This window comes from Centroberyx gerrardi, chromosome 3 (assembly GCF_048128805.1).
Source record: "Centroberyx gerrardi isolate f3 chromosome 3, fCenGer3.hap1.cur.20231027, whole genome shotgun sequence".
NCBI classification, from domain to species: domain Eukaryota; kingdom Metazoa; phylum Chordata; class Actinopteri; order Beryciformes; family Berycidae; genus Centroberyx; species Centroberyx gerrardi.
Window position 1 is genome coordinate 2,107,833 of NC_135999.1, and position 23,404 is coordinate 2,131,236.

General features: G+C 44.2%; 1 protein-coding gene across 1 annotated transcript in view; it reads left to right on the forward strand.

Moving 5' to 3' along the window:
- The first annotated feature begins 719 nt into the window (after nucleotides 1-719).
- tp53bp2b (tumor protein p53 binding protein, 2b) overlaps nucleotides 720-23,404 on the forward strand; it is a 30,594-nt gene continuing 7,909 nt past the window's right edge. Inside the window, exons 1-9 of the mRNA XM_071906648.2 lie at nucleotides 720-777; nucleotides 14,527-14,674; nucleotides 16,198-16,311; nucleotides 18,644-18,720; nucleotides 19,144-19,245; nucleotides 19,668-19,857; nucleotides 20,844-21,055; nucleotides 21,989-22,153; nucleotides 23,083-23,296. Coding sequence (XP_071762749.2) covers nucleotides 769-777; nucleotides 14,527-14,674; nucleotides 16,198-16,311; nucleotides 18,644-18,720; nucleotides 19,144-19,245; nucleotides 19,668-19,857; nucleotides 20,844-21,055; nucleotides 21,989-22,153; nucleotides 23,083-23,296 — 1,231 coding nt within the window. The 5' untranslated portion in view covers nucleotides 720-768. The remainder of the gene's footprint in view (nucleotides 778-14,526; nucleotides 14,675-16,197; nucleotides 16,312-18,643; nucleotides 18,721-19,143; nucleotides 19,246-19,667; nucleotides 19,858-20,843; nucleotides 21,056-21,988; nucleotides 22,154-23,082; nucleotides 23,297-23,404) is intronic.

The following is a 23,404-nucleotide window of genomic DNA, read 5'->3' on the forward strand; positions in this document are numbered from 1 at the left end:
AAGTATACAAGTGTTTTGTTACCGTTGACTCACACAAAAATTGATTTTCCGCTATGTTGAGAGGGTTAAAGGTTATCATTGCATCATAACTAAGCAAGACATTTCAACTTTACTATCGACTTTGAATGGCGTTTACGTGATTTTATGTTTCCAGATTAGGACATTTATTTTTCCGATATATCCGAGAGCACGTGAATGCAGTTTGCATCAGGTTCTGCTTGTGATCGTCTGTGCATTGTAACCATACCTCAATAAGGCTTTTATTGTGAAAACGGTGACCGGAAATGTATTTCTTTTTCTCTTCTGGCCGGTTTGACGTTATGTTGATTGAATGGTCGTGATGCAAACACACACACACACACACACACACACACATCTCGGATCTTCAATCGGATTACAGCCGAGATGAGAGCGGCTCCGGCCGGCAGCGTCAGCAGCAGCAGCCCGGCGCTTTGTTCCTGCTGCGGATCTCAGTAAAGACACGGGCTTTTATTCTGGAGCGAGCCGAGCAGCCCGCAGCCACATGCCCTGCAGCCTCTCTCTCTCTCTCTCTCTCTCTCCCGGGCCGGTCTCTGAATTTATTATTATTTTGAACCCCGGAGCAGGTCTGAGGGATCCGGCTGCAGACAGGCCTGCCGCTGCTGCAACAGGTCGAGGAGGAATAACAGCGCAGATAAAACCAGAAAACAGACGGAGGAGAGCAGGATGGTTTGGATCAGACTCTGAACACACTGCAGTTTGGACGCGATACAGCAGAGAAGAGCCAACATGATGCCGGTGAGTGTAAAAATACTTTCTGAATGTGTAGATCCATATTCTCTATTCTTATTATCCATTCATATAGTCAGCTGATCCTCTGTTTGCATTGTACCTGTCTGTACTAACTGGTACCATGTTCAGGGTATTGACTTCTTATTATATAGTACCACTACTACTACTAACAGCTAACAATAATATTAATCATAGTAATAAAATATTAATTCCATTTCACGTTTTTAAGTTACAAGTAGGGCTGGGCAGTAATTCAATATTTTCCAGTAGAATTAGACAGTTTATCGTCTTTCAAAAGAATCGTATCGTGATGAAAGAATGTTATCAAGTTATCATGATACAAAGTTGTCTTTATAAGAAATCATAATATTATATTTATACTAATTGAAATCTCTTACAAAATGAGATCTGAGACAAATGAGGGAATATGATCTGAGTTTCAGTGTATAGGATACCAGAAGGTTCAATGCCATGAATATCAATTCACTTATTTATTTAGCATGTGATTTTGTTAGGAGATATCTTTATATATCAATTTTGAAATAATTTGTAATGAATATGGTGATATTAATTTTGTCCATACTGCCCAGACCTGCTGTAGTTACAAGGTGTTGTAAATTAAAAGAAACAAAAACAATCAGCTATGATAAAATGGAGACTTGCATTACCATGTTTTGATTATTTACACAGCATTATCAATGACTATAATCATCCTAATTATAACAGTCAAAATGCTGTAACTATTGAACCTTTCTTAACAAAGTTACAAGATGCTGTAAATCAAAAAGAACAAAGCAAACATGTCAGTAAATAATCTTCTAAAGGGAAGACTGGCACTGCAAACACAGAAACTGAACAGCCAACAAATTCATGAAACTACCAGCTACTGTATGTTGTCAGCTGTTTCCTTGTTGTGTTACTGTTATATGAACAGTGACTGAATCCACCCTCACTGCTGTTAACAGGCATATTGTTGAATTTAACTGAGCCGGTTTGAATTCTCATCAAGATTAGACTGATATGAATACGATATTCTCCTTTTATTAAATATCAGATATCAGCCGGTCAGTGTCTCCTCCACTGACCGGCCACACACACACACACTGCTTCTTGTGAATGAATTAAGGCAGTAATGTGTCCCAGAGTTTCTCTACCACTGAATAGGTGTGGTGTCTCTCTGCCTTAAAGATCTGCTGACACTAAAAGAATTTCATCAGTCTGGTTTCAGTGGAGAGTTTTAGTGTCCCATGATGCTCTGAATGCTGTTTCAGAGGCTTTTCCACCCTGACAAGAAGAAAACTCTGGGGGAAACACTGAATTCTTGTAACGTTTTGGTATGAAAATGGCCACTTTTCAGTCTAAACACGTCAGCATCAGCCTTCAGAACCCTGTACCGGTCGAACACTAATTCTAATCCATAGTAGCAGTGATTATCGGGCAGTAGTGAGACCGGCCGCGCGGCAGGAAAACGTAATTTCGACAGCTTGTATCGACAATCTCATTCTTTCGGTCACTACACAAAGCTCATGACCGTAGGTGAGGGTCGGAAGGAAAGATCAACCAGCAAACCAAGAGCTTTGCTTTGTGGCTCAGCTCTTTCTTCACATTTTTTTTTTTTTGGACCCCAGGAAGACTAGCTGGTCGTCTAGGCGTCAGGTAATGGGGATCCTTATAATAAACAAATAAACTAGCCGTACACCGGTATCGGTATCTGGACCGATACCGGGCTAAAATGTAAGAACTCGGCAGCGCTGAAGTGAGCCGGCGGCCAGAGATACGACACCGTGGGTTGTGTGCGCCTTTTCAAAAACCAAAATGTCAGCGATTAGGGGAGCAGTTTACTGTGAAAGAAGAAAATAAATTTGCAGACTGCAGGGTTTGTGGTGTTACTCTGAAGGCAGGAGGGGAGAATCTGAAATCGTTTAACACCAGAAACTTAAGTACTCATGCTTATATTCAGTCTGGAAAGAAATGGTATGTGTGCACTCCTACTCTTCCCCTCCACGGTCTGATACAACGCCCACATCACTGCAGCTGATGCAGCTAACCGGCAGTCAATTTCACAATACGACTCCTCCACTCCCCACCCGGATGGGACGGCCCGTCTTTGTCCGGGACAGAAGCGTGGCTTCAGACCTGGCGGTGCTGATCTTCATCCAGACTGCGTCACTCAGCCGCAAACCGCTCCGGTTCACATCAGAGATCACGGTCCGATGAAGCCTGAAGGACACAAGAAACGGCCGCATTACTGCAAGGTCACAGGTTCCATACCTCCAACAGCCGTGGGTCCTGGAGTCAGACGCTGAGCCGCTCCTGTTGCCGTGGATACGTCACCTAGATGCCTAAAATGGAAATGCAATTTAAAAAGTTCTGAGGTAAGATGTCTGTTTCTGCAGATGGACTTTGTAAATGACTCAGTGTTGGATCGATATCTCCTTCACCAGCCTGGCTTGGTGCTTACTGGAAATCAATCTTCTTACAGATTCTTATTGAACCCGTCCAGGTTTGGGAAATACCACCAACCACCAGACACCATCAGTTTTTTTAATCATTTCTATTTATTTGGCTGGTGAAATAGTGAAAATGCTTTGTGGATTACAGCAGAGCTTTGTATATAAATGTGTACACTGTATTGTGGAGAGAGTGGTGAGAGTGAAACCTATGATGAGAAAATGCATTCTTATAGATTCTCTAATTGGCATTGGGAAGTTATAGTAGACTGTTTAACTACTGGGGAACCCCTGGAACCCCCTCAAAGACCCCTGGAACCCCCTCAAGGACCACTGGAACCCTTCAAGAAGCATTGGAACCCCCTCAAGGACCACTGGAACCCCCTCAAAGACCCCTGGAACCCCCTCAAGGACCACTGGAACCTTCAAGAAGCCCTGGAACCTCCTCACAGACCCCTGGAACCCCTTCAAGAAGCCCTGGAACCTCCTTACAGACCACTGGAACCCCCCTCAAGGATCCCTGGAACCCCCTCAAGAAGCCCTGGAACCCCCTCAAGAAGCCCTGGATCCCCCTCAAGGACCACTGGAACCCTTCAAGAAGCATTGGAACCCCCTCAAGGACCACTGGAACCCTTCAAGAAGCCCTGGAACCTCCTTACAGACCACTGGAACCCCCCTCAAGGATCCCTGGAACCCCCTCAAGAAGCCCTGGAACCCCCTCAAGAAGCGCTAGAACCCCTTCAAGAAGCCCTGGATCCCTCTCAGGAAGCCCTGGAACCCCCTCAAAGACCCCTGGAACCCCCTCAAGGACCACTAGAACCCCCTCAAAGACCACTAGAACCCCCTCAAAGACCCCTGGAACCCCCTCAAAGACCCCTGGAACCCCCTCAAGGACCACTAGAACCCCCTCAAAGACCCCTGGAACCCCCTCAATGACCACTGGAATCCCCTCAAGAAGCCCTGGATCCCCTTCAAGAAGCCCTGGAACCCCCTCAAGGACCCCTGGCCTTCGAGGATTCATCAGCCACTGCAGCTGGTAGATGAAAAGGTCAAAGGGTTTTTTTTAGTGTGCCTCCATTCAAAGCAGGGACAATGGCACAATGGTATTGTTCTATTAATAGTAATGATGAATACAGAGATTATCTCACTCCTGGTCATGACTGGTGTTGGGACCGGTGTCGTGTTTCAGCCGGTCCTGACTGAGGGAACAGTCGCTGCTTCGCCCAACTAATGCTGCTCAGAAAAAGAACGGAGGAAAAACGTCCTACCTCTCTGCTCAGCTCTTATTCCCTCCCTAACTCTTCTGCCATCATCATCATTCTGCCAGCGGTGGAAAGAGAACTAGAGTGTCCTACTCAAGTAGAAGTAGTGTTACTTTGCTGATATTTTACTGAAGTAGAAGTAAAAGTACCGGTGTAAAAATCTACTGCAGTAAAAGTAAGAAGTGTCTCATTCAGAGTAAAAGTTCCTGAGTTCCTCTTTAGAACAGAGAACGTTGTTAGCTGTGATCTTTTCCATGTGATTCTAACAGGAGAGAGGTCAGAGTTCAGACTAGATTCTTTTCACTGGAAACATTAGAAACGACAAAATAAAGTGCAGAAACAAAGTAAAGTCAGATTCCTCTTCTCACTGTGAATGGATCCACAGTTTGTCAGTTTACGTTGATCCAGTTTCTGTTGCTGATGGAGAGACACGATCTGTTCTGTGATGGATGGGATTTAAAAGGTAGTACTGACTTTAAAAATACTCAAAAAAAGTACAAGTACACAAAAAAAGCTGCTCGACTACAGTAACAAGAGTAAATGTAATTAGCTACTTCCCTTGCATTCTGGGCTCACAGGAGCATTTGTTCCATCTATTGTCTGGGTGCTGTGACCTTTGACCTCCTTCCTATTGGTTGCTTGTAAAGTTTGAATTGAAGCTCTGAATCCGCTAATTGACTGGAGTGTAAATGTCCGTTTCCTCCAGATCTGAATGAGCTTTGTCTCAGTTAATGAAGAGCTGCAGCACAGTCTGTTAGTGAGATGTGTTTCCATTTTTAGACCCCAGTCTCCTTTCACAGCGGTATAATAGTATAATAGTATTCATTGTCCAGAAAGAAAATCATTTGGTGCACGTCCACAGCGGTGACAAACGTACAGCAGCATACAGCATCAATATGTAGGCCTTGTGTATTTAGCTGAAGTTGTTATTGTCAAAGCCAGATTTCAGTGCGTGTGACGATAAACGAGACAGGAACCCGATGAGGTGGAAGTGGAGGAAACTCTCGGCACGATGGGGAAGAAATGAGCCGAACTTCCCGTCGCAGCTTCTCTGAAACGCCTGCAGGCTGATTGTGATTTAAACAGCAGTGTGTTTGTTCCAGATAACAGTTTACCATCCGCCGGCTTCCAGGAAAAAAAAAAAACAGTCAAATGATTTTCAACTCGGATTTTGTGTTGGACTGCCGCATTGCAGCTGAATTTGCTCAAATCTTCCAGTGTGTGTGTCTTTTGCATACAAAACAGAAACCTTAGACTGTGTGAGGCGCTTCAGGTTTGGATCATTTGAGCAGTAAAATGACACCTGAATGTTTCATAAAGTCTTTTTAAATGCAGCACGCACCCACCGTTACTGCGTCCTGATCGTCTTCCAGACTCTTTAGAGCTCACTAGTTTCTTGGTAACTGTTGCCACAGTGACCAGAAATACACACACACACACACACACACACACACACGCACACCCACTGTTCAAGGTCATATGGGAACAGTATTTTAGTATTCCTCGTTTGCCACTGTGTGTAAAACAGGGAAGAGATGAGGAACTGGAGCAGGAGGGCGGTGAGCTGCTGTTAGATTTGGAGTCGTTCAGTTGACACTTCTGATGAGCAGGAAGGGTCCCGTGCCTCGCTCCGGGACACTTCAGCAGGACACATGGCGTGGTCAGGCCCCGTCAACGTCCCGTTACAAATGACGGGGAGTTTTGTGTCCAAAAAACAACAACAACAACAACCAATCCTAAGAAAAGACTGAGAAAAGCCCCTGTCTGGGTGTTCATGTTGACCATGTCAGAGTGTTTTAGGGTTCCAACAATATGTGTTTTTGGCGATACTGATAGTTTTATTTTAAAGTTGCTAATAGCTGATATTTTGTGCCAATACTCAGTATGTAAACCATGTAAATTAAACCATTTTCATGCCAAACCATGACAAGTATTCAGTGTTTCCCCCACAGTTTTTTTCTCATCAGGGTGAAAAGCCTCTGAAACGGCATTCAGAGCATCATGGGACACTAAAACTCTCCACTGAAACCAGACTAATACATTTTTTCTAGGTTAGCAGCTCTGGCTGGCCGATATCCAGTAATTAATTAAAGCACAATATCAGCCTGAGATATCGGTCTAACCCCAGTGTGTTGATGCTGTTGACCGTGTTGCTCTCCTGAACAGCAGGCGCTGTGTTGGGGAGGGGGGGGGGGGGGGGGGAGAGGGGGGAGAGGGGGGGGCAGCTTGTTAATCCAATATTGTGGCGTCACATGACTCTGTCAGCCATATGGCCCGGGCCGGACACACCGCCTCCAAAACATTTGGGATCTGACCTGCAGCACGCAAGCTGCCACCATGCTGCTCTGACCACAAATAGACCAAGAATGAATGAAAAAAAACAAAAAAACATTTAATACTTTATTTTTAGTGAATTTTGTAATCATTTGGACATACTCCAACTATTTTCTTTCCACACTTTTACCTTTTCTCCTTTAGTCTTAAAATGTCTTCAAATCATATCATCCAAACTTACGGTTATAAAAGGATTTGAATACAGTTAACCAAAGCAATTTAAATACTGATTTCAGTACTAGAGGTCTTAACAATGTTAGTTTTCTGGTGAGAAGTCGGCCCAGTCGGGTAGCGGTGTATTCTGATCGGCCTACAGTTGTTTTCCTGCTTGTTTCAGTTGCCAAATTGGTCTTAAATTTCTGACTGGTGTTAAAAAGATCAGAAAAAGTCTTAAATTGAACTTGATGAAACTTGCAGGCATCTCCAAAACAGTCAAAAATAATAACCAAAACCCAGTAAGATAAAACAGTAAAAATGCCAGAAATGAACTAAAAACAAGCACTTTGAGCTGCATGTTGTGTATGAAAGGTGCTATACAAATAAAGGTTATTATTATTATTATTATTCTTACAGTGGAAGAGTTTAGTGCTGATAACAGATCCACTTCCCTTCCCGTCGGTCGCTGGTCTCAGTTCAGAGGAAGTTCACTGAGTTTCTCTCTGACCTGCTGATGTCTGCTTCAAGCTGAATGATTGACAGCTCACTGGGCGGGATTAGGACACGACTCCATGTTGGATTAATTCATATTCTTTTCAACAAGCGGGCGCCCTCCGTCACGCTAAATGGATAATTCATTTTTTCTTTAAAAACAAGGAGGGGGGGGGTTGTGGGTCGATGGTATTAAGCAGCATGATGTTGTGCTAATTCCTGCTGGATTAAGAGCCGCGGCCTCAGGAGGATCTGGAGCCTCGGCTGTTTACAGAGCTGCAGTTAGAGGGTCGACATGAGGACTTGTGACTGGAAGGGTCAAGGTTCAAATCCCAAATCTGGAGAAAGAGTTTCATCCTGTTTCCCTCCACAGCTGACAGTAGAAGACTGCTGAACTGGCAGCTCTTTTCTTCCTGTTGTGTTTTATTGCAGCATCCTTTACTGCTGTTAGTTCCCAGTGTGCTTTATTGGTCCAAGCTGGTACAAATACATGACGTTTAGGTTCCTTTTGACTGCTGGGCCTTTATGTCCAACCTGCCACCCATATTCATGTTTTTTGCGGGTTTTTAGATTATTTTGGGGGCATTTTTACCTTTATTCGACAGTTCAAAGTAGAGGGAGAGAGAGAGAGGGATGACATGAGACAAAGATCCTGGGTCGGATTTGAACCCGGGACGTCCCATTTACATGGTACGAGCCTTAAACCACTGAACCACCAGGACGCCCCATATTCATGTTATCTGATATCCATATTCATCTCCCTGTGATGGAGCAGATAGTCCAGATTTGTTGTTTTTTACCAAAAAGCAGCCATGGACAAAAACCGTTTGAGCGTCCTCTCTGTCCTCTGTCTGTCCTGCTGCTGATGTTCACATCGCAGTTTCCATTCCTGCTTCTTACAGGAAATCACTAACTGCAGTAGAAGTAGACGAGGCAGGTTGAGGGAAAGTAACTAAATGACAACACTTCATCACAGAATAACTCGACTTGAACATCAGTAACTCATGATATCTACAGAGGATCCCAGGGTGGATTTCTCCTTTAAATGAGGCCTTTCTGTTTTATCTGCCTCTCCAGCTGTTTGCCTCCCTGCAAATTTGTATATGAAAATAAATGCTGCTGTCACGGAAAACCCTTGGCACTGCGGTTTTGTTTGATTGTCATATTTTTACTGCAACTTGTTTCCACGGCTCTCTCTCGGTGCAGCCGCTCTCCTGAACCCAGCGCTCCGGATTAAACCTTTCTGAACCCGGGGAAAACATTTCAAACACTGAAGGTTGTCAGCCTGAAAATGAGGCCGTTTCTCCAAATTACTGAAAATGTGACTCTTTGAAGGTTGAACTTTAGTAGAAAGAACGCAAACCCAGCGAGCTGCAGACATGAGGCTTCTGTGACAGTTCCACTTATGAAGAAAAATGTCTTTATAAGAGTGTGACTTCAATTTTCTTTGTTTTCTTTGTAAGTGGAACTCTTTGAAGGTTGTCATCAAACAGCAGCAATATGTGGCACAGCAACACATGGAGCAAGGTGCTTTACATATCACATATCTGATGTCTAAAGCACCGCTGTCAGCCAGTCAGCTCGTTCAGATACACAGAGAATAGAGAGTAGACTCTAAATATCAGTCTACATCTCTATATTCAACATAGGCTACTTTTATCAGAAGTAAGCTGAGGTAAAAACATTTCAGATGATTCTCCAAATCCAGCGAATTTTATTCCTCCTCTTACTTTCCTCTTATAAGAGCTGATATCCAGAGCGACTTACAAATGAGCAACGCATCGAAACGGGATCGAACCTGTGACATCCTGGTGACAGGAGGTGTCACTCCCTCTCCCCGTCGTCGCCCTGAGGGACGGACACGCCTCCCCGGGTCCCGATTGGCTCCGGCGGTTCCCGGTTGACCTCCATATGGTGACTGACGGCGCTGACCCACTTCCTCTCCTGAACCTGAAGACAGGAGCGCTCCAGTTCTGCTGTAGAGCCGTATGTAGGACAGGAGGCTGCAGGGTCGCTCTCCACCCGCAGTAATATCTCCACTTTATTCTCCGTCACTTGTTTTCCCCGTCTCAGTTAGCCTCCATTGGTTTTCTTAATGAAGGGTTGATGAAAAGACTGTTGGCAGGGAGATTGGTTTGGTTACAGAGGCTTTGCAGTTGCATCACAAATCTCCCAGCAACCCCAGCTGGCTCCATGATGGAGGAACATGGAGAATTGTGTGTTAGTTAATAAGGTGTAAATCTGTAGTGAGCAGCTGCTGCAGCTTGTTGTGGTGTGGCTGTAGATCCATTCAGTAACGTTCTCAGTAAAAGTGAATAGTGTGATAAGGTGGATTTGGTTACTGTGACACAGTAAACTGTCTTGTCTTTAGCCCTAGTCTCTACTCCAAAACACTCTGAGTTGTAGCTTGAGAAGAGTCAGCTCAGTTAAAGTCGAGATGAAATGAAAAATGCCTTTTTAACCCTTTTAGATCACATCCCCGGTCATACTGTGCACCTATTTAACAATATATGCCAAAAAAATACAAAAAATCAATTTCTTTGTATTCTTATATCAAAATTCAATCATGGTTTCTTCCTGTAAAACAAAATATGCCGTGTGCTTACGTAAGCATGCCCATAACCAATTTCAACCAATAATATCATGACATCCACCCATCAATCAATCTTCAACTTTTAGCGCACAGAGCTAAGATTCATTAGTTAGCTAGCTAGCAGCAGCACGGTACTTCGGTGTGTCTTCGGGTGTTAGGACACGCCCACTTTTCAACGTTCAAATCAAATTCCTCCCAACGTTACGTCCCGCCTGTCTTTCCTGTTTCACTCGGAAATACGTCACGATACGGAAGTTAGATACTCTCCAAATGCCGTTTCATCTCGACTTTAACCTGAACAAACTGTTAGCTATAGCTAACAGTTTGTTCAGGTTAACTGAACATGGTTAGCTGAGCAGGTTAACTGACCACCACTTAAGTTAGCTATAGCTAACTAGCCAGCAAACACACTGATGTTAATGTGAACATGCTAACGCTAGCTGCTACTAGATACGTTAGCAAGTGTGCTAATCAGATGTGCTGTTTTTATAATAGTTATTAACATGGTTTTTTTAACTCATATTTGGGAGGATATTTAATATGATGGTCAACTGTGATATTTTATATATACATTTTCAATATTTGAGGCCAAGTTTCCAGTGGCTTTAACAAGACAGTGATGTTAGCTGACCAGATACTATGGTTAGCTAGCTAACAAGCTGACATTATCTAAACACAGGTTTATTCAGTTCTGTTCAGACGGCTGAATCATACGCTGAGAAACAACTATTCTGTTGACGGCTACTGTTAGCGAAGAGCTGAGGTCCTCCAATATGGCCGCCAGAGGCGTTAGGTCACCTGAAGCCCTTTCTACAAACATTTCTCGGAGGCAGGAATAATCTGACTGGCTGAAGTAGACTGAGACAGAGTTTGTCAGTTTGCCTCTGTGTGTCTCCACTGCTCTGCTGAATGTCTGAATGTTGACTCAGAAAAACAGACTTCTGACCGGAAGGTTGCACGTTCACATTTTCAGATTGGCTGGTGAAATGTGGCGGCGGATAAAGAAAGAATGACACCCTCTTTTGATCAAGGCGCTTTTCAGTTTGGTTTGGTTGAACTGCTCAGTGTAACAGTAGACTGGTTGTACTGGGCAGCTCCCAGTGTGAATATGAAGAAGGATTGAGAGAAAAGTGCTCATCAAATCTTCTCTGGAGTGATTTGAACTTTGAAAGCACAACACTGACACAACATTAACATACACTGTGTTGATAAGTAACACTATGTGTGTCGTACCAAACTCCAAACTCAGATGTGTTGAAAACAGCACCTGCTTTTTTTTTTTTTTTTTTTTTTTTTTTTTTTACCTTTATGGCAGGTCCTTGCGCTATTTGAGAGTAAAACAAATCTTTGAGGACATCCTCCCATGATGCACTGGGCCATCTGTTCCTCCAGCAGGGTGGCTGCTGTCAGGCGGAGAGCCAGATCACTCCCACCGCCACAGAGGGGGTTTCAACCTTTATTTATCCAGGGAAGGTTGCCGGAGCTCCACCTGCTTCTCCTTCACACGCCTCCACATTATATGCTGGGAGCCGACCAGTACAACCACAGTCCTCTGGTGGACACTGGGCGGCTCTAACTGGGGATTCATTTTATATTCTTTATTTGGATCTCCATGTGCTTTCAGCTGACAGTCGCTAGTCTTCCTGGGATCCACACTTTAAACATAAACAGTATTGATGGGACAATATATATCGAAATTCAATATATCTCAATACAAAAATGTGTCAGTCCGTATGTTGTGTCAGGAACATGAATGGTGACATCAGCTCCATGTTATTCTGCTGTCAGGAACATGAATGGTGATATCAGCTCCATGTTATTCTGCTGTCGGGAACATGAATGGTGATATCAGCTCCATGTTATTCTGCTGTCAGGAACATGAATGGTGATATCAGCTCCATGTTATTCTGCTGTCGGGAACATGAATGGTGATATCAGCTCCATGTTATTCTGCTGTAGTAATCACTAATGAGACTCTTGACCATCACAGTTTCACAAGCTCTCCATCCAAATTATATTATTGTCACTTTGTAATGACATTTTTTAATTGTTGTTTACATTCTAGCAGCCAATGGCATCGCTGGAAAGATTTGTGTCTCAGAAATAAACAGAATTCTGCACAGTCAGATTGATCACATCGTATCCTGGCTGTATTGAATCCTGAACCTCATATTGCATATCGAATCGTATCGTCCATCACTAGTAAACAGCCATTATTTACACAATCCAATTTATGGCACAGAAAGAGGCAGAGCAAATAAGAATTGAAGAAAATACCTCAAAAGCTAAGACAAAATGTTCAGCAGAAACAAGTTTTTTCCTCATTTTCCCTGCTAAAAGTTCCCCAGCCGCTCAGAGGATTTGAACCGGCAACCCTCCGGTCACAAGCCGGTTTCTGTAACCTCTCGGCCGCCGCTCGTCTCCTCCCGGAGGACGGTGGCCGGTGTTTTCACTCCACACACGTCTGTGTCGGTTCCGCCTGGCCGGCGCTGAAAACAAGCCGCTCTGACCTTTCCACGCTTCTTCTTCTTCTTCTTCTTCTTCTTCAGCAGCAGCAGAGAGCAGCGAGGCCGCAGAGCGCTTCAGATGCAGATGGAGGTGGAAGGTGAAGCTCGTGTCAGCTGACCCGCTCTCTGCCGTCTGTGTTAAAAACTGCGTTCGGCCTCTCGGTATTTTAAGACGTCTCTGGGCTCGGTCCTCTGTCCTCATTCTGTCTCTGAGCTGCCTCCGTCCAGACGCCTGAAAATATCCGTTTCCTCTTCACCGCTGTGTGCAGAACACATCGCTGCTGTCCGGTGGAAACCTGGCATCTCCAAAATAACAGCTTTTCAACAACTGCTGTGTTTATATGGAGAGCAGAAGAAGGTTTCCAGGAGAGCCAAAACAAAAACGTGGAACTAACTTCGGCCAGCTGTTGTAAATATCTTTTAATAATGATAATGTCATCACATAAATGCCAGTTAGACCTTTCTGGCTCCAAGCCCTTGAAATGCAGAGATCATTTCAAAAAATACTAGATCCATTTTGGAGTAAAACCTTATTAATTATTCCATATCTAAAATCTAGCAGATCCACTGTGTAAAAATGACATTTTATTAGACTTATTTATTAAGACTTAAAGCTCCATATCCTCCACTTTCCAGAGTTTTATTTTGTGTCTTTCTGTCCATTCAAAGCTGTGTGTGTGGTGTCATGAACCAAAAACACTCTCAATCCATTTCTCCACGTTCATTTTCCAGCATCTCTCTGAGCCTTACCAAGAACAGGCTGTTTCTGTCTCCGTGTCTTTAAGGCTCATTAATATTAACGACCCTCCGTTCCGATCGGCTAACCGTTTCGAGAGCGAAACGTGAGACGCCGCGGCCCGGCGGCTACAGGTAGGGAAAACTCTCCGGTAATAAACGATGACGACCGCTCGACCGCTTTGAAAAAAACACTTTGTTAGTCTATTATTTCTTACAGAAATGATAATGAGCGAACCTTTGTGACGCCACAAAGTTACGGAAGTCCAAACGGCTCGTTTAGAGGCTCGCTTTTCTAATATGGATTGTGTGGATTTAGTTTTGATGCTTTCACCATGTTTAGATACACATCCAACTCCTTTATCCTCACAGAGGAGAGGGAGTCCTGCTTTACATGATGTGGAGCTTTAAGTTACTTGCTTTCCTTTAAGGACAAGAATTTGATTTAATTTTGCACCATCAGTCATTGTTGTGAGTTGCAGTCACATTTTTCAAATGGTAGATAGGCTATATAGTTTTTGAATGAAATTTGTGATTTTCTGTAAGAATCACATATTTTTCAGAGAGTTTCTTCATGAACACGTCTGTGTGTGTGCGTGTGTGTGTGTATTCGCCCTGTGATTCCCTGCCTTCTACCAAATGCATGCTGGGATAGGCTGCAGCATGCATTTGGCGCTTATTGCCATTGCTCCTAATTGGGAATAACCTGATATGGATAGGCTACTGAATGAAAGTGTGTTTTCAAGATCAAAGGTAATGAGCAGGGTTCAGATTTCATATCAGCAGAAACGATACCCATGCTACGAAACAAGATCCAGTCCGCTTCTGAACCAGCAGGACTTTAGTTTGGGACAGGAGAGAAATGATGATGTCACTTTTCTCAGCTTCACTCCTCTGTTCTTTGGCTTTGCAGACGGGGAAAGTCAGGGAATTTGATGATTTCTCTGGGGAAATCCGGGAATATCAGGGAATTCTACAAATGGGTCACAGGAATATAAAAGAATGGTTTTAAAAACTTGTTTCACACATTCATTGCATTAGATGGTTTTCTGTTCAACTGGAGTGGAAACCAGACTGAAAAACCACTGACAAACCAGGAAGGAAGAACAGTTTGAGGCTGGAAAACAAAGATTTCCAGGATCTGAGTTTTCCTAGATAAGGGTGAACTTGCAGAAAGCCAGCACAGGTTCCTCATCCATCTGTCTGTTCTGTCTGCTGTTCTCCAGATGTTCCTCACCGTTTACCTCAGCAACAACGACCAGCACTTCAGCGAGGTTCCCGTCACGCCGGAGACGCTGTGCCGAGACGTGGTGGAGCTCTGCAAGGAGCCGGGCGAGGCCGACTGCCACCTGGCCGAGACCTGGAGAGGCTCCGGTCAGTTTCTCTGCACCGCCAGAGAGAGAGAGCCAAGAAACGGCATCTTTACTTCCTTGATTTGATGTATTTCCTGTTCAAACAGGATGTTGGGGCGGGACATAATGCAGGCAGGGATCCTTCAAAAGTGTGTGAGATCGGTCAGAGGGAGAAAGGCTGTTTGATTTGATGGGCGGGGCGGAGGGGCGGGACTTGTTCAAAATCTGTGATGTTTTATTGGCTGGAATTGATATTTCCGCCTCCTGGTGCAGCATGATGTCACCATGAAAAGTAAAAGTTATGGGACTTTAAAGGGGGACTAAGTAAAGTTTATTCTGCCCCATAACACAAACACACCAGAATATATCTGCAGGGTTGATAGGGTTGGTGATCAATACTAATGACTCAATGATTTCTGGCTTTCAGAACTCACTTTCTGCTCCACTTTGGAACAGAAACTCCAAACAAGATACAAATCAAACTTGTCATTTTTTGCAGTGTAGTTGAAAACAGTACGACCGTATCACTGCTGTCACATGATGCAGCTGGAGGTCCAGGTTCACATGGAGACACAGGCAGAGAGCTGCACAGCTACACATCTAGTGCGGTGTCAGTTCCCACAGTACTGCTGTGTTGGCATTTCATTTCACCTTGAAGGCATGAAAACATGTTTAAAATATTGCATTAAAATAATTTTCCTCTCCTCAAATCATGGAGAATAATGACTAATATTTATTAATACTAACAATTGTGATTAATAATCCCGATCACAATATCAGCAGAATAATCAGGATTATGATTCCAGCCATATTGTGCAGTCTTAACATCATCATATCTCCAACACACTCTCCAGATGAGCTGATCTGATAGGATGACAGCAGCCGTTCTGATTGGACAAACTGTCCCAGTCTTTCCGTCTCCGTCCGGAGGAGCTCGTCCTGCACACTGTGATGGGGAACTGGGCGCAATCTTGATTTGCATGGCTTCTCCTTCAAATAAATAATATGTAGCCAAAGACATTTACATGTCATTTACATAATAGATGACCATGACAGGTGCAAAGAGGCTTTATTTTCTGACCGGCTCTATGAGGCCGCTCTCCGCTCATGTGCACAGTTAGAGAGTAACATGCTTTTCTGGTTTGGTCGTTTTTGATGCAGCGCTCTCTTCCTACATTTAGTGAATTTAATTTCTGAACAGTAGCAGCTTTTCAAGGTAATTTCAGTCTAAGCTCCAAAATCCCCGGTGGGATTTAGACTGTTGTAATGCTTTGAACACGCTCAGTGTTTCTGCCACAGTGACATGTAGAGCTCAAACACAGCTGAGGTCTGTCAGATTATATGGAACTCTGCAGCATTTTCCACTCGTTTTCTTGTACAGATCATTGAATTACAAAATTACTGAGCTGAACAAGAATTACATAAACTCACCTAAACAATAAACTACTTCAAAAATGGAAGTTGATGTCTTTGGAATCTAAAATGGCCTTGTGTATGTGTGTGTGTGTGTGTGTGTGTGTGTGTGTGTGTTTTCTGACCAATCAGAGCGCGTGGTCGGGGAGGGGGAGCGGATGCTGGAGGTGCTGCAGCGCTGGGGGCAGCAGAGAGGGGAGGTGCGCTTCCTCCTGCGCCACCAGCGAGCTCCGGGGCGAGAGTCCGGTAAGAGACTAGGACCGGCTCCCCGTACGCCTCCCTGTCATCCACACATACACAGGAAGTCAGACGAGTCCAGAGTCAGAGGGAAACCGCCAGCCGAGCGAGTGTCAGACCTGTGACCCGGCGCTCGGGGCGGCGGTGAAAAAGAGAACTTCCTGCCTCATATCGAATTCTGGACGTCTGAAAACGTTGGACAGCTGAATGAAAACAAACCTGAGATCGTCTTACAGATGTGACGCATCTGATCAGTCCACAGCTTGACTGACTCACTGACAACGTAAAGCCTTTCGCTTGAAACCTCGGGGTAGTTTTCCATTAAATTTAGGTGAACAAGTTAAACGGGGTCGTTTGATTTTGCTTCTGCGAGTTAAAAAAACACTTCTACCCGCCGCTCCCTCATGCAGGATCATCATTACAAACCCATGTTTCACAGCCGAGCTTTGTTCAAACCCACAGAACTTTATTTTAAATTCTAGTCCAGATCCCAAAGTTTCCAGACACCAGACACGTCAGGCTGAACTACAGGGAAATGTGTAGAAAATGAAGCACAAGACATCTAGATTTTTCCATTTGCTGTAATGTTGCAGCATCTTGGGTTTGAATATTTCTCTCAGTATCAGCAGCTGGAGCTTCAGTGCAGCGTTGGAACAGCAGATACACAATACGGAGGAGACGTTGTCGTACAGTGTGGGAAAAGTGTTTTTTTTTTATAACTTTGAAACTACTTAAGGGGAAATTTGAGGGGAAACTCAGTGCGTGAGGGGTTAAGATCGTTAAGTTAAGACCATTGATGGAACCCTAACACACTAAGGACATACTGACACACACGGTACAGGATAACAGGAAGTAAAGCTTTATTTTATTTATATAGCGACTTTTTAAAACACAGTTTACAAAGAGGTTAAAGAAAAGACATAAAAACAACTTTAAGAGAAGAACAAACCCTTACAAGCCATCTTAAAATAAAATAATCATACACATACACAATACATATAAAAAATCATACACACACACACAACATAACCACATATAAAGAAGAGACCCATTCAACAGGACCCGAGGCTCGCTGTGTAACTACAGCGGACAACAAACCATAATCAGCTTATGCCTGGAGGGTTCAGCAGCCCGGCGGCTCCACTGGGTTTCAACATGGATTGTGATTAGTGAATGTTTTTTTTTTTTTTTGTCCTGAAAAACAGCAAATCCCCTGCAGGGTTTCCTGCGCTGGTAAACATCCTGGGTCAGGCTCCGCTTCACAAGATCATTTCTACCCCGGCTGGCCTTTTTTTACAGCTACAGGAAGACCTGATCTCTGAAGTCCTGTATGAGGATTACAGAAAATAAATCACCTTAAGTTCATAATTCACTAGAGGGTCCAGTCTGTAAAAAGTGTCTCATTCCGTCAATCAAGGGCTTCAGTTCCCTACTGTACTTTAAAAAAGTGGCATCATTTGGTTTAATGTTCAAAATCAAATTAAATCAAATTTAATTTATTTTTATTTATGTAGCACAGTTCATACAACAATGGACAGTGCTTTAAAACCTGGTTAAAAACAGCTCAGGCTCATGAAACAGAAAGCCAGCAACAGAAAGAAGATGAGCAACATCATAAACAGTAAAAAGTATATATATACTGTATATATATATACTTGAATAGTATATATACATATTTAAGTATGGTTAAAGAACAAAAATAACGTATCCAAGTGTCAATAATTTAGTAGTATTAAAAAGTCCCATCATTGGGTTTAATGTTGTGCATCAGTCTTTTGGAGTGGGTGTCACTTTTTTCAGTGTTTTTTTTCCAGTCTGGTTTTGGTTCAGATGCAAAAGCAACTTTGAACATGTAAGCGGTCTGCTCCCCGCGGCTCGTCCTGGCTCCTCTGCTGTCTTGGTTTCAGTTGGCAGGAGGTTCAGGGTCGGGACAAAGATCCGTTATGTAACGCTGCAACGGATCTCAGCACAGACTGATCCGCCTCCTGGACTCCGTCCTGCTCAGGAGGCGCCGGGTGTGAGCGAGCTGCAAGAGGCCGGAGACAGTTCTGTTATGTTTACACATTTAAACCGAATGATGGGTGCTGATAGGGAGCTTAAAAGACAAGACTATATAGAATTTGTAGAAGAGAAGATGCAAAGAGCCATAAAAAAATGTCCATAAAAAATGAAGTTGCTGGTGTCAACAAAGGTTCTCTTGGAAAACGGGGAGTTAGATCATGAAAAGAGAGAGAGATCATGGCCTCTAGTGCTGGAACATGCAAAATGTAAAAAAAAAAATAATACCAAGGCACAAAATATGAATATTATTATATCATATATATTTTTTTTTACTGTCCAGGTGGATCCAGAGCTGCAGATCAGACGATCAAGCGGAACCAGGTGAAGGGATCTGTGGAGCGATGCATGGAGAACGGGGTGAGAGATCCAGATCAGGAGCGTCTTCATTCAGTTTAGTGCAGTTTAGTGCAGTGAGGTTTTCCTCAGTGTCTCATTTGTGTGTCAAAGTTCACATTTCATCACATTTACACCTGGAACAGGGAGTTGCAAGCAGCCATCGCTTTGTCTTTGGCAGTCATAAGCTGAGAGGTTTGTGACTCAGTTCAGTTTAGTTTATTGAACAATTTGTAAAACATGTTAAAATTTAGACGCGTCTCAGAATGATCATGGATGACTAAAAGTCAAAGCTTCTGGATTTCTTTCCACTGTGGTGTTAGGAGACATGCTTCCATCTCCAGTAGCTGTGCAGAAGAGATTGTATTTTCTCCTGTCAGTATGACGGCTTTAGCAGGAGTCCATGTGAAGGTGAAGGTGAAGGTGACTGCTGAGTGTGTGTTGCAGGTTTCAGCTCCTCGTCTGGACGTGACGCTGACTGACCTGCAGGACCTGGCAACCCGGCAGCAGCAGCAGATCAACGCTCAGCAGCAGCTGCTGGCCTCCAAGGTACAACACACCGAGTACAATACACTCAGTACTGCTACTGATACTGCCGCTGGTATTAGTACATGTTACGAAAAGTTCTGCACCCTTACTTTGTACGATGCCTCTGTATGGCAGCTGCACCTTCACTGTGCACCAACCAGAACCAAAGCTAGATGTTGGTTTTACTGGAGGAGGGATGAGGGGCGGAGTATTCAAACTTGTCCTGCTAAAACAAGCAGTTTTTCTTTGGAGATAAAATGTTTTCACCTGACAGCAGCAGTGTGGCTCCACTGGGAATTGAACCTCAAACCCTGACAGTGTTAATGCCTTGCTCTACTCATTGAGCTACACAGGAGCAGACTACACCTTGATTGCATTAGCCTTCACGCTGACAATCAAATATTGATCGATCGATTGACTGACTGTGTTGCCGGCCGGTCCAGGAGCAGCGGCTGCGGTACCTGAAGCTGCAGGAGCGTCAGCAGCAGCAGCAGCAGCAGCAGCAGCAGCAGTCTGAACAGGAGCGGCTGCGGCAGCTCAGAGAAAACGCCCACAACCAGGAGGCCAAGCTGCGGCGGGTCCGGGCCCTCAGGGGCCAAGTGGAGCAGAAACGCCTCAGCAACAGCAAACTAGGTCAGAGTGGTGGAGGTCTGGGACAGCAGGGGGTGGCGGGATGTGGATCAGGACTGGGGTGTAGACATTTTGCAAGAAGATTATTCTTAAAGCTGCACCGGGCAAGATGTATGTATTTATGTAAAACTGCAGCGTCTTCTCAGCCTGAGTCACAAAGTGATGCTGCAGCAGAGCGTCTCGTCTCGTCCACTAACTGAACTCTGTAGATTCTCCCTGTTTGTCCAAATTCAATTCTGGTTTCGGGAACGGTCACTTCTCCCCCCAGAGGAAGTGACGAATCAAAGCTTAAAGTCACACACATTTCGATGGTGTCTTGCTTCTGTAGTTTAACACATTTCAGGTTGAAACACACAATGCAGACACTGAAATCAAACAAAATGTCAACTCCTAAAAATAGGAGTGTGTTATGATACGGAGAATTAGCTAACAAGATTAAAAAAAACAACATAATTTTTCATTTCATTGTGACTTTAAGAACAAAATGCAAACTGTCTCCTAAACATCAGGGAGCGAGCGCTCCGTCCAGATGACGTCAGAGTTTAGTGACGCCATCTTACAGGAATTCTGGGTATTGAAGTTCAAGTTTTTCAAATAGTTACCTTTCGCTGCCGTTTGGGGCTGCCAGCGTGTGAAGTTAGCTGGTGTCGTTTAAATGAAACTGGGTCACTGCAGCAGCAACAGGACTAACAGACTGTCAACATCAGTCTGTTTCTATACATTCAACAGTCAATATTCTGGGCAGATGGACATCTAGGAAATATAACATGGATTTATGGGAACTGTCCATCAGACTGGATGGACTAGATTAGATTATAATAGATTAGATAGATTTGACCCAGACATTGGGTCAACATTGTGGAAATTACAGGATTTACATTAAGCTGCTTGTCATTTCAGCTAAATGCCTGAACTGTAATTGTAAATGTTGTATCCTTTCATATTCACATCTGCTTGGCTGTGTGTGTGTGTGTGTGTGTGTGTGTCAGTGGAGGAGATCGAGCAGATGACCGGTCTGTTCCAGCAGAAGCAGAGGGAGCTGCTGGTTGCCGTGTCGAGGGTGGAGGAGCTGAGCGACCAGCTGGAGGCGCTGAGGAGCAACAGGCTGGAGTCTCTTCCTCCTCCTCCTCTTCCTCACCACAACGCCTCCTCCTCCTCCTCCTCCACCGCCGAGCTGGAGCGCCTCTACAAGGAGCTGCAGGTCAGATCTCAGTATTAACGCTAGCTGCTACTAGCTACGTTAGCTAGTGTGCTAATCAGATGTGTTAACAACAAGACAGTGATGTTAGCTGACCAGATACTATGGTTAGCTAGCTAACAAGCTGACATTATCTAAACACTAAATCAATCAGATGGATCAGTGATGAAATGATCAGTTCAGTCAGAAACAGACAGAAATTAACCGTCTGTTCAATTCTGTTGAGACGACAGAAACACAGTCAGCTGTTCACAGAGCTGAAGACCTCCAAGATGGCCGCCAGAGGGGGGTTACATCAGCTGAAAGGCCTCTATGGGCCCCAGTATGTTGCTAAATAGAGTTTAGCTTTACAAACATTTCTCAGAGGCAGAGCTGCTCTGGAGGCTAACAGTCTGATTGGTTGAGTTAAACCTCAGTGGGCGGAGCCAAAGAACCAGTTCTTCAGAGCAGAAGTTAGCTAACTGGTGAACTTGAATGGCAAAGAAGGAACTCTGATCAAAATATACATAAAAATATAAATGTAAATTTCAGTGATTCATGACCATGGCATGCATGATCTTGGCTAGCTAAGTAGCTAATCTTGATAGCTATAGGCTAGTATGACTAGTTTGAACTTAAAGGTCAGCTAGCTAACTAGCTAACTAGCTAACGTAGATAACTTAGTATGGTAGATTGTATTGTTTCAGTTAGCAGCAGAGCGCTAGGCTTCATAATATTAGCTTCCTCCTCTCTTACCTCTTGTCTTTTTCACTGGGCTTCAGTCTGATGTTACTTAGCCAGAAACACTGTGGTTCTTTGGCTCCGCCCACTGCAGACCCTTCAGAACAGATCTAGCACACTTTGATCAAACCCAGACCGAACACAACAGAAAAACAAAACATACTGTAGACATTTCTACAGTGAAACCCTCCCTGACCTGACGCCTCCTTCCTGCAGCTGAGGAACAAGCTGAACCAGGACCAGAGCCTCAGGCTGCAGCAGCAGAGAGACAGTCTGAACAAGAGGAACCTGGAGGTGGCGGCGATGGACCGGCGGCTGGCCGAGCTGCGGCAGCGGCTGTGGAAGAAGAAGGCGGCGCTGCAGCAGAAGGAGAACCTGCCGGTGAGCTTCAACACGCGGCAATAACATTTTTCATACGTTGACACATAACTGACACTTAATCGATTTTATTAGAAATTAGAAAAGCTTCAATTGCTAGATCACTAGCCGACAGTACGCAGGTCAAAGGTCGAAGCCGACCCCCTACCCCACCATCCATCTGTTCTAGTCGGTGCTGTGAGGTTGTGTTCCTACACAGGTCTGGAAAAATATGGAAAAATGAATTTGAGGTCTTGAAGAGATAATAATAATGTTGAGCTATAGAGCGATATGATCATATTGTCCAGCTGCTATCAGCAGACATCACACACCGACCAGAATGTGTGTGTACCTGTTCAAACACAAATCCAAAACGATTTTGGAAAGATTTTGCTTCCTAAATTTCATCTGCCGGTATTTCAAAATCACAGATGATTTTATCCTCAAAAATAACAGTTTTTAAGTAAAGGTCTTAAGAATACTCCACAATGGACTTAACTCATTTTGTTAGAGGAAGTGTCAATGTTTTCAAATAGTTGATATCTCACTTTTAGTGCTGAAATGATTAGTCAATTAGTTGATTGACAGAAAATCAATCGATTCATTGTTTTAGTATTATCAATTTAAACAAGTAAAACATCAAGTAAAAATACCAAACATTTGCTGGTTACAGCTTCACAAATGCTAAGATTTGATTGATTTTCTCTGTTTCATATCATTATTTTAGTTATTATTATGTTATTTAGTTGTTTGGCTGCTGATCAGACAAAGGAAGACCTTTGCAGAATCACTTTGGGCTCTGGGAACTTCTGATGGGCATTTGTCATTATTTTTGACATTTTATAGACTAAATGATTAATCAATGAATCGAAAAAATAATCACTAGAATAATCGATAATGAAAATAGTTGCAGCCCTGCTCATGTTGCAGTGACGCTCTTGGTGTCTCCTCAGGCGGCGGCGGACGGCCAGACGGCGCTGCAGGCGGGCAGCTCCCGGGTGGCGGCGGTGGGGCCGTACATCCGGACGGGCTCCGGCGGCTCCCAGGCTCCTCCGCTGCCGGCCCGCCACGACCTGCCGGTGAAGCCGGCGTACCCGGACGGCACCGCCACCCTGCCCACGCCCGACTCCCTGAAGCCTCCGCCCAGGCCGGCCAAACCCGCCTCAGGTACACTGCTGCCCGCTGGAGTGTGTGTGTGTGTGTGTGTGTGTGTGTGTGTGTCTTTTAAGAGTACATTTCCAAAACACTAAACATCCACATGAGATAAATAAAATT